The sequence below is a fragment of the Mobula hypostoma genome, chromosome 15 (assembly GCF_963921235.1).
Source record: "Mobula hypostoma chromosome 15, sMobHyp1.1, whole genome shotgun sequence".
In the NCBI taxonomy this organism is placed as follows: Eukaryota; Metazoa; Chordata; class Chondrichthyes; order Myliobatiformes; family Myliobatidae; genus Mobula; species Mobula hypostoma.
Genome location: NC_086111.1, coordinates 20901903 through 20914078, shown reverse-complemented (window position 1 = coordinate 20914078; position 12176 = coordinate 20901903). Strand labels below are relative to the sequence as shown.

General features: G+C 43.2%; 1 protein-coding gene across 1 annotated transcript in view; it reads left to right on the top strand.

The window, feature by feature from the left end:
- grip2b (glutamate receptor interacting protein 2b) overlaps positions 1-12176 on the top strand; it is a 188816-nt gene that overhangs the window by 163467 nt on the left and 13173 nt on the right. Inside the window, exons 22-23 of the mRNA XM_063068462.1 lie at positions 2499-2655; positions 6281-6392. Of these exons, the coding sequence (XP_062924532.1) occupies positions 2499-2655; positions 6281-6392 (269 nt within the window). The remainder of the gene's footprint in view (positions 1-2498; positions 2656-6280; positions 6393-12176) is intronic.

Sequence of the window (12176 nt, the reverse complement as noted above, 5' to 3'; positions counted from 1 at the left end):
TGCTGCTCTGATTTGAGGACCTAAGTTATAGGGAAAGTTTCACAAGACCACAAGAGATCACAAGAAAAGGAGCAGAAGTAGGCCATTCGGCCCATCAAGTCTGCTCCGCCACTCCACCATGAGCTGAACTATTCTTCCATCTAGTTCCAATTTACAACTTTTTCCCCATATCCCTTGATACCCTGACTAATTAGATACCTATCAATCTCCTCCTTAAACACCCTCAATGATCAGGCCTCCACAGCTGTATGTGGCAACGAATTCCATAAACCCACGACCCTCTGGCTAAAAAAATTTCTCCTCATCTCTGTTTTAAATGGGTACCCTCTTATTCTAAGACTATGGCCTGTTGTCCTGGACTCACCCGCCAAGGGAAACAGCCTTTCCACATCTACTCTGTCCAACCCTTTCAACATTCAAAATGTTTCTATGAGATCCCCCTCATTCTTCTATACTCTAATGAATACAGTCCAAGAACCGACAAACAGTCCTCATATGTTAGCCCCTGCATTCCAGGAATCATCCTCATAAATCTTCTCTGACTCTCTCCAACATCAGTACATCCCTTCTAAGAACAGGTTGAACAGGTTAGAACGTTATTCTCTGAAGCTTAGGAGGATGAAGGGAGATTTGGTGGGGGTATACAAAATCATGAGGGGTATAGATAGAGTAAATGCAAGCAGGCTTTTACCACTGAAGGGTGTGAAACTAGAACTATAGGTCAAAGGTTATGAATGAAAAGTGAAATATTTAAGGGAACTTCACTCAAAAGGGTGGTGAGAGTGGAACGAGCTGCTAGTATATGGGTTTGATTTCAATGTTTCGGAGAAATGTGGATAATTACATGGATGAGAGGGGATTGAAGGATTTAGTCCAGATGCAGGCAGAATAACAGTTTGGCACGGAGTAGATAGGCCGAATGGCCTGTTTCCGTACTGCAGTGTTCTGTGATTCTAAATTGGAAACTAGCAAATGCCACTCCTTTAACTAAAGATAGAGGGAGATAGAGAGCAGTAAAATACAGGTCAGTTAGCGTAACATCTGTCAGAATGGAAAGGCTAGAAGCCGTTAAATAGGTAGTTTGTTAGTCAGAGCTTTATTGTCATTGCTGAGGACAACAAGATTGTAGTGCTACTTCATTCAGTGCAAAGCAGCATTCTGGCAATTCAATTACTAGAAACACAATGGCTAAATTTAAAGACATCTGAGTTACTTAGAATGACATCTAAGTTACAACTGAATTAAAAACAACACTGCAATGAATAGATACAGTGTCTCCCCGTTCAAGCCCATGTTATAAAATACAATGATTAAATATAAGGCAGCATCAAAAATTAAAGCTGAAATTTAAAAAAAAACAAATAAATTATTATTTTTAAAAGGAATTAAGATGTTATGGCAGAGCTGTTAGAAATATTTAAGGAAGTTAACAAAACCAAGATGTTTTTGTAAAAGGCAAATCATGTTTCCCCAAGTTATTGGAACTCTTTGATGAAGTGATGGGTGGTGTGGATAAAGGGAAGTTGGTGGATGTAATGTACTTGGATTTTAAGGCCTGAGGCTTTATAAGTAATTGTTTGCACTGCAGCTCAATTATTGTGAGCAGTTTTGGGCGCCGCATCTAAGAAAAGATGTACTGGCATTGGAAAAGCTCCAGAGGAAGTTCCTGAGAATGATCTCGGGAATGAAAGGGTTAACGCATGAGGAGCATTTGATGGCTCTGGGTCTATGCTCACTGGAGTTTAGAAAAATGAGGAGGGAATCTCATTGAAACCTACCGAATATGAAGAGGCCCAGCTAGAGCAGAGGTGGAGAGGATGTTTCCAGTAGTAGGAGACCCGAGGACCAGAGGGCACAGTGATGTCCCTTCAGAACAGAGATGAGGATGGGGAATCTGTGGAGCTCATTGTCACAGACAGCTGTGGAGGCTAAGTTATTGGTATTTTTAAAGTGGAGGTTCTTGATTAGTAAAGTTGTCAATAGTTACAGAGAGAAGGCAGTAGAATGGAGTTGAGAGGGACAATAAAATCAGCTATTATCAAATGGCAGAGCAGACTCAATGAGCCAAATGACCTAATTTTATTCCCATCCCTTATGATTTAATGGCCCAATCCTCTATCTAACTGTTTATATGTAAGGTTTGCAAAACGTGTCTTGGTTCATTGATGGATAAAAATCAACCTGGAGCATGAACAGAAGAGGAGGGGAAACAAAAATGTGTGATGAAGGGATGCAGGGGACATATGGAAAAAGGACCAAGAGGGGTGAACTGGAGGATGATCGGAAAGAGGGAGAGAGTGGGGGAGGGTGCAAATCCACCAGGGGAGTTGAGGGTTACCTGATATTGGAAAATTCAACATTCATACCATTGGGTTGTAGACTTGCCAAGCCTGATTGTGTACCGTCCCTGCGAAGCACTTTGCAAGCATACAAAAGGGGAAGCTTTGGGGCATTAGTGTCACATCCATGTTAATACAAACCTCTAATTTAACCTATAGGTTCCTACAGTCACCAGGCTGAAGGGGCTGTGCTACAACCTCATGAGGAGCAGGGTACAGGCAAGAGGAGCAGTCTGTCAATGCAAGGCAGTCGTCGGAAGAGCTACCCCTGCACAGATAATGCCTTCAGCAAGGATGAGTGGGAGAAGGCAGCCGGGTAAGAGCTGGACCTCCATTTCCCCAGTGTCCGTTCCAAACACCATTGAGTGTCTTTCAGTTTAATGGGCAGCGTTTATTCTTAATCTCAATCAGGCAGATTCTTCACTGGCGCAGAGTTAGTAGATGGACACAAGAGATTCTGCAGATGCTGGAAATCCAGAGCAACACATACTAAATGCTGGAGGAACTCCACAGGTCAGGTAGCATCTACGGAGAGGAATAGACAATCGATGTGTCAGGCTGAGACGGTTAATCATAAGTCCTGATGAAGGGTCTCGTCCAGAAACATCAACCGTCTATTCCTCTCCATAGATGTTGCCTGACCAGCTGAGTTCCTCCAGCATTTTGTTGGTGCATGGATGTTGCTAAACCACATTGCAATCTTCAGTGTGATCTCAAACACTGTCTCCCGCTGGAAGCTGAGCCTTGCAGCTTGGTGTGGCCTAGTGAACCACAGCAAGTCCCACATAGGCCCTCTGGCTGTTAAAATGACCAGTTACCCAACATTTGTAATGTTTTTGACCTCCGATGTCAGAGAAAATCATCTGTTTACAGAAATTACTTAAGACTTTAGAACACTGAACACACACTCTTAAAAATGATTAAACTAAATACAATGGATTCTGGTTAATTGGAACACACCGGGACTAGTTCATTTTGGCCCAATTAAGTGGCTTCCCCAATTAGCCAAAGTTTCATGGAAATAGTTAAAACGGTATTAAAGAGACCAACTACCATTTAATTGAGTACTAATTCATGTATATAAATGAAATACAGAACAAATGAGAACACTATCAATACTGCTAACAGTACTATAAAACTGTGCATTTGTTTCTAATTGTTATTGACAAAGGAATTCATATGCTGCTGTGATTGAATGTAAGTGAACAAAATCAGTGCAGATAATGGATTGCCTTCATACAATGCTTTCAGTGATCACATCCTTTAAATCTTCCTTATCATTGTAACATTCAAGATGATTGTCGATACCTTAAAATGCTTCATAGTTTGTAAATTTTTGAAGTTGCGAAATCGTTCCATTTTCACTCGCGGCCGTTTCTGGCATCTCCGAACCTGAATGCTTGAAACTGCAGCGAGCAAAACAGTACCAAATTGTCTTACGGCTTATTTCTCGGCAACTATCAGTGACAAAAATCACTGCTTTTTGAATACAAACACACGCTACTGACACTATGTTCTTAGAGAGCTGCTGCCCTGAATAAGTGGCTGCAACAATTAACTGATGATCCAATTAACCAGAATCCACTGTAATTAGATCAACTTGAAAACCTTACGTCCTGGCAGCCATTGTTAACCATCCTCCGCCTTGTATTTCCCATTCCTTGCATCATTCAGGTGATTTAATCCCTCTCCCCCTTGATCAATGGAGAGAAGAATACTGATTGAATGATACATTTTAGGTGAAAGGAAGTTGTCTGTGGAAAGGGCTCTCATACAACTGAGGGGTCGAGAGGGCAAGATCGTCATCCTCAAACTTATAGAGAGAATATTTTGTGGCTCTCTTTATGACTTTTTTCCCCCAAAAATATACTTTATTCATATTACATGCAATAAATATAATCATGACATGGCTTTCTGTTTAGTGATTGTACCATCAATCCAGTGCATTCTATTACAATGCATCAACACCACTCACATTTCCTCAAACAAAGCACCCATTAAGTGTATCCAGTGGTATTTGGACCACTGACTGTGGTCCTTCCCCACAGAGCCTGCATGATGGCTGTACGAAACTTCTGTGTGTACCCTGAAACACGGTGATCGACAGTATTTGCAAGTGAATTAAATAGTGTTTTTTCACCCTCGTCCTTTCTTTATTTAAAAAAGTAAAATATATAAAAATATGTATGGGAATTACAATTCTGTCAGTATGTCTCCCTCTTAACAAATCAATCTATTTAGTGTTTCATTTTGAACAACACATCTGTGTTGCACGTACAGCAGTACCAAAGAGAAGCCAAGGTGTTTCATTGTGAAAGATCTATAAAGAGTCTATTAAAATGGCAACCTTACCATGCCATTTAGAACACAAAAAATGTTATCATACCTGTGTTTTAAATATTTTTTACTTCAAATATTGAATTGACTTTATTTCTTACATCCTTCAAATACATGAGGAGTAAAAATTTTCACGTTACGTCTCCACCTAAATGTGCCATGTACAATCATAGTAATTTATAATAATTTATAGTAAATAGAACAGTCAGTGCAATATAGAGTACACTCAAATCAGCGTGAGTTCATCAGTCTGATGGCCTGGTGGAAGAAGCTGTCCCGGAGCCTGTTGGTCCTGGCTTTTATGCTGCAGTACTGCTTCCCGGATGGTAGCAGCTGGAATAGATTATGGTTAGGGTATTCTACTCACAAAATATATTTACAGTACCTAACAGTGTATGCCTTCCATTGCATTCAGTGTTGTTAAGTCAATGCCTTTGTCGTATTATCAAGTACACTCTATGTACAAAGCCCCACTGTCAACCATAACCTCTTTGAACAGTACACCATTCAAATGTTTGTGCAATGGTTGCACAGGATTTCAGTGTTCAAAGGTGGTAGATTCTCAGACTGGAATCCTTCCCTACAAATCTGTTGCGCCATCTTGCATACCCCTGCAGCCTGGAACGTACCTGTCAGCAGCATCCCCTTCCCGACATCCCGCTGCACTGGAAGGCCAGTGAGGTTCAGGCAGACAGAAGAGCCCCTTTCACTGAGTTGGTGGTCTTCGGCCGAGTTTGCCTCAGTGTGAAATGGTTCTAACAGACTTGCGCCACTGCTTGGACCTTACATATGACTCTGCTAGCCAAAGGAAGCTCATGGTTCATGCGTTTGTGAATATGGTCGCTCAGAGACTCGTACTGTCCTCGCTGTGTCTCCACACTTCTCCATGTTGTCTGTTACATTGTCTTAGTTTTTTTTTCTTTCTCTTCTCAGGTTGTCTGTGTCTCAACTCTGAGCTCTTTCCTCATCAACCTCCTCACTGCCTGGGATGCTCCCTGCCCCTCCCTACCCTCCATCCTGTATACTCGCTGTGCATCCACCGTGCTTCACTGGCGCTGGACTATTTCCTCAATGTGTTGTCTTCATTTTGTGTCGGCAGAACCATGAACCTCGTTCCTTGCTGCAATCCCACTGACATCTGCCCACAGCACTTTCCCACGACCACCAGAACCATGTTCCAACCCCTGCTCCCAAGCAAGAACACAAGCAATTTGAGAGCATGTGTAGGCTACCCGGCCGCTCCATTCCATACAATCATGTCTGATACCCCCTCCCACCGGACCTCAACCCTTCCTCTACACCAGTTCCCCATAGCCCTGAATTCCTCGATCTTTCAAATATTTAACAAACTTCTTCTTAGATGCTTCAACTAGAGCAACCTCCACTACACTTGTTGGGGGGAGGGGGCAGATAATTCCGGATATTCCCCACCAGAAAACTGGCAGAGCCGCAGTTCTCCATCCTGCCCCCATTCCCTTTGCCTTCCAACACCCCACCCCCACATCTCTCCAGGTTCAGTTCAGACGGGGAACTGTGACCTTCGTCCACTGGTGCTGAGGGCGTAGAGTTGAAGATACTGACACTTTGGTTCGTACGTTAAACAGATACCTTAGCAATCACAACGGACTCGAGCAAGAACAGGAAGACAAATTTTGGTCTCAGGCCTTGGAAGATTTAGAAACTTGTGGACAATCGGAGCTGTTGAGAGAAATTGAGGTAACTCTCCTCTTGTATTATTGTTATTTTACACTGTGAAGTTCTGGGTTGAGTAACCAGCCCTGCTCTCACCTTGACTGGAGACCGGGGTAGGATGGGTAGCTGTTGGTAATCTCTAGACAATGCTCCTGCTCAGACCTGGATACACTGAAGGTGGAGACGACATTCCCATCAGTAGGAGAGTCTGGGATCTGAGGGCGATAAAGAGAAGTCCCTTTAAAACTGAGCTGAGGATGAATTTCCTCAGTTGTGAATTGTGGAATTCTTTATCATAGAGGGATGTGGAGGCCAAGTCATTGGGTGTATTTGATTAGTTTGGAGGTTAAGGGTTATGGGGAGAAGGCAGGAGAATGGGGTTGAAATAAAAGCCATAATTGAATGGCAGAGTCGACTCGATAGGCCGAATGGACTATATCTTCACTCCAATATCTTGGGTCTTATAATAAATTTCCAGATAAGATTAAAGATAGAGCAGAAACCATGGTCCTGTGGAGGTCCAAGGAATGAAAGGTTAAAAATAAGAGGAAATATTTGATGGCTCTGGGTCTGTGCTCAATAGAATTCAGAAGGATGAGGGTGGTTGTCATTGAAATTTACTGAATATTGTAAGGCCAGGACAGAGTAGATGAGTAGAGTTCAAAGTAAATTTATTATCGATGTATGTATATGTCCCAATATACTGCATTGAGATATATTTTCTTGCAGGCATTTACAAGAAAATAAAGAAATACAATAGAATTTATGAAAAGCTATAAATAACAAACACTGATGAACAACCAATGGACAAAGGAAAATAAACTGTGCCAATAATAAAATGTAAATAAATTATACTAAGTTGTAGAATTCTTGAAAGTGAGTCCATAGGTTGTGGAGTCAGTTCAGCGTTAAGGCGAGTGGAGTTATCCACACAGATTGAGGAGCCTGGTGGTTGTAGGGTAATAACTGTTCCTGAACCTGGTGGTTTGGGACCTAAGGCTCCTGTACCTCCTATCTGATGGTGGTAGCAAGAAGTGAGTATGGCCTGGATGATGGATGCTGCTTTTTGGTGGCAGCGCTCCTCATAGACATGCTCAGTGACCAGGTTGACTTTACCTCTGCCTGGACTGCATCATCAGTTTTTGGAGACGTTTCCATTCCTGAGCTTTGGTGTTTGCATACCAGGCCATGATGCAGCCAGTCAAGATACTTTCCACTTTGGAATGTGGGAGAGAACTGGAGCACCACGAGGAAATCCAGGAGATCGGGGGAATATGTACTAACTCCTGACGGACAGCAGAGGGGATTGAACCCCGATGTTACAGCTGGTGTTATAATGGCGTTATGCAATCTGCACCAGCCACTTACCGTGCCATCTCCTACTTTGTAGGAGAGTCCAGGATCCCAGGACACAGCCTCAGAATGAAGGGATGTACTTTTAAAACCGAGATGAGGGAGCGGTGGGTCAGTGGAATTTGTTGCCTTAGAAGGCTGTGGAGGCTAGATCATTGGGTGTATTTAAGACAGAGATTGATAGTTTCTTGATTAGTAAAGGTGCTAAGTGTTACAGGGAGAAGGCTGGAGAAGGGGTTGAATAAAAAGATCATCTCTGATGTGTAGAAGCTGAAGTCAGTTAGGACCAGCTGAAGAGTTCATGGTTGCAGTCCATGGAGTATTTTGGACTTGACTCTGAGAGATGAGCAGGTGGGATCCTGGAATTAGCCAGCTTAGTCTCACAGGTGCTGGAGAGTTAGCTTGTGGAGAAAGATCTGCTTGAGCTAGACTGCCCAGATGGGTGAACAGGCCTGTAGTTGCCTGGAGCACTGGAGGACGGAGTGCAGGACCATGGAGAGCGGATGCATGTAAAGTATTAGGAAGCAGGCATGAAGAGGGTCTCCAACTGGTTTAAAATGATAGAGGCTGCGGAACCTGGGAGAGGAGCAGAGTGAGACAGGAAGTTGCCTGTGAGGAAAGTGATTCTCTCCCAGGGACAGGGAGTGGTCAGTCCTCTACAGATAAAGCAATAAGTCACCACATTATTGTAAATCACCTGAACACCTCAATTAGATCCAAAACCTTCAGGGTTTCCATCACTAAGTAAACCACCAGAAGCTTGTGATTAGATTTAAGGTTGTAACCCACTCTGGGTCATCACCATTCTGTGTATAAACTTGCTCATGAGCATCTATATCCCACAAATGTGCTGAATCCCTTGATGGTATTTTCTAATCATCTGTGTGGTATATGTTTATATGTGACATGTGTGGGGTGAGATAGGCGTGTGTGATGTGTGTGTCTTTCTATATATGTGTGATGTCTTTCTATATATGTGTGATGTCTTTGTGTGTATCTATGTATGTGTGTGTGTCCATATGTGTGTGTGTGTATCTGTGTCTGTCCATATGCGTGTGTGTGTCTGTGTATCCATGTGTGTGTGTGTGTGTCTGTGTCTGTCCATATGTGTGCGTGTGTGTGTGTCTGGGTCTGCCCATATGCATATGCTGTGTGTGTCTGGGTCTGTCACAAATGTATTTCTTTCCCCTTAAACTGATCTTAATATTTTTATCAACACACATAAAAGTTGCTGGTGAACGCAGCAGGCCAGGCAGCATCTCTAGGAAGAGGTGCAGTCGACGTTTCAGGCCGAGACCCTTCGTCTGGACTAACTGAAGGAAGAGTGAGTAAGGGATTTGAAAGTTGGAGGGGGCAAGCATCACTGCCTTCACTTTTTCCCTTCATTCACTATGAGGTGTGATCAAATTGTCCAGCTATGATGACCTTTTAAAAACTTTCCAGTTTCTAGGTGACATCTTTAATTCTACCTTTATTATTTTTTCTTCCCGTGATGAATCCAGAATCTGGGTTGTCACTCCAGCATTGAAGCAGGGCTGCTTTATTGGTAATGTCACCTTTCAGATCAGATATCAGACCAAGGTCCTATCCAGGCTCTCGGACACCTGACACTGTCCAAAGGACACCAGTGTCCCAACCAATGGTTGTCCTGATCAATATTTGCTCAGCAACTGACATCACTTGTATAGATGATCTAGGCAAATCTTGCCCAAATTTGTGACAATCTCAAACAATTATCTTGTGTGCCATGGGAATACTGAGCAGAGATTATTATTGATCAATGAATTAGTAACAATAATTATGGATCTTCTAAAGGAAAAAGAACGAGTTCTTATTTTTAGTTCTGTGTGTTCATTGCTTTTCTACTAATAAAAGTATAACAGAGACAGACTGGAATAAGTAAAGCGTTTTAGAAAGCCTGTTAAAAATATCAATATTAATCTTTTAAAAACATCATTTTTAAATAATATTGTTATTGTACCTATTTACTATCCAAATGCTGATCTGTACACCAGGTCTGCAAAGATTGCAAAACGTATCTTCCAATGTCACGCACTCTTGCAACCATCAAGATGGCGTGAGGCATTTCTGGTGAAGACATCCCGGGTGGTAAAATGTGATTTGCTGCTTCGTTCTGCAGTAATGGTAATCATAATGTATCTCTTTAAAATGAGTGGAGTTTAACTCGTTGGGGAGGCAGCATTGCATCCCTATGCCATCTTGGGCAAGTATGCCATACATTCAGCACCCCTGACAGAGTGAGTAAATTGTCCTGTATTTCTGACAACAAAAGGACTCGTCCATGAAAAGTCACAAGCAAGAGAAAATCTGCAGATGTTGGAAATGTAAGTGAGGACAAGGGGCCACAGAGGCTGGTAGGATAGGGTTCCTCTTGTCCTCACCTACCACCCCACCAGTCTCCACGTCCAGCACATAATTCTCCGGAACTTCCACCATCTCCAACGGGATCCTACCACCAAGCACATCTTTCCCTCTCCCCCACTTTCTGCTTTCCGGAGGGATCGCCCCTTACGTGATTCCCATGTCCCTTTGTCCCTTATCACTGATTTCCCTTCTGGCATTTATCCTTTCAGGTGGAACAAGTGCTACACCTGCCTCTACACCACCTCCCTCGCTACCATTCATGGCCCCAAACAATCCTTCCAAGTGAGGCGACACTTCACCTGTGAGTCTGTTGGGGTCACATATTGTGTCCAGTGCTCCCGGTGTGGCTTCCTGCATATTGGTGAGACCCAGTGTAGATTGGGAGACCTTTTCGCCAAGCACCTACGCTCTGCCCGTCAGAAAAAGCAGGATCTCCCAGTGGCCACCCATTCTAATTCCACTCCCATTCCCATTCTGATATGTCAATCCATATCCTCTACTGTCGTGATGAGGCCACACTCAGGTTGGAGGAAAAACACCTTATATTCAGTCTGGGTAGCCTCCAACCTGTTTTTGTGAGCATCGATTTCTTGAACTTCTGGTAATGGCCCCCACCCACTCATTCTCCTTCCCCTTTTCCCTCTCTCACCTTGTCTCCTTGCCCGCCCATCTTTCTTCCATAGCCTCTGTCCTCTCCTATCAGACTCCTCCCTCTCCAGCCCTGTATCTCTTTCACCAATCAACTCCCCAGCTCCCAGTTTTATCTATCGCCTTGTGCTTCTCTACACCGCCCCCCCCCCCAACTTTTAAATCTACTCCTCATCATTTTTTTTCCAGTCCTGCCGTAGGGTCTCGGCCCAAAACATCGACTGTACTCTTTTCCATAGACTTGCTGAGTTTCTCCAGCATTTTGTGTGTGTTGCTTCAAAGAAAAGTAGCTGAATTACTCTTTCGGTTTGGGACTTCCTAATAGTAACTATACCAATGGAGACACTCTCATTCCTACTAAATGCAGTGTGACCCTGCTATGGGATAAGTGATTCTCCCTCAGGATAGAAAATGAACAGTTCTCTACAGATAAAGTAATGAATCCCCAGATTATTTCTGGTCTGTAACACTATGATCTCCAACCTTGTTTTTGTAAATTACCCGAACTCCTCAATTAGACTTAAGCCTGTACCATTGTAAATAAACCACCCATGAATAGGTTTCAAATATTTAACTCATTCTCTCTAGAATTCCACAATTGGATTTTTATCCACCACATAATTAAGCAGCAAGTTCGAGCAGAGTGACACAGCAGGTAAAGTTACTGCTTCACAACTCTAGGTCCAATCCTGACCTTGGGCACTGTCTATGTGGAGTTTCTCTCAGTGACTGTGTGTGTTTCATCTGGGTGCTCTGGCTCCCTCCCTCTTTCCAAAGATGTGTGGATCAGAAGTTTAATTGGCCACTGTATATTGACCTTAGTAGAACCATAGAACCATAGAAAATTACAGCACAGAAACAGGCCTTTTGGCCCTTCTTGGCTGTGCTGAACCATTTTTCTGCCTAGTCCCACTGACCTGCACCTGGACCATATCCCTCCATACCCTCTCATCCATGTACCTGTCCAAACTCGGTGGGCTGAATGCCCCTGTAATGTGCTCAAACATGTAAAGCTGCCTTTCTTCAGCTCGTGTTTAGGGCTTTTGCTAATTAGTTTAAATCTGTACCTTCTAGCCCATGACCCTTCCGTGAAAGGGATAGGTCTCACAATTCCATCTCGCCCATCATAATTTTGCTCCTCTATCAGATTAACCTTCTCTGCTTCAAGGAAGACAGCACTGGTACGTCTAATTCTTCATTTTGATTGAAACCTCCCGAAGTCCCACCCTCCCTCTTAAACTACGTGAACAACATTGGCTGATCTGAGGTCCTCACTGAAATTTTAAGCCATGTGTTACGCCTCCTTGCATAAATTACTTTAGAGTCCTCAATACCCTCACCCTTTTCCTACCACTTCCCCTCACCTCCTACCCCCATATTTTTCATATTAGCTCTCAGTTTATTCTTCTCCCTTTCCCATTC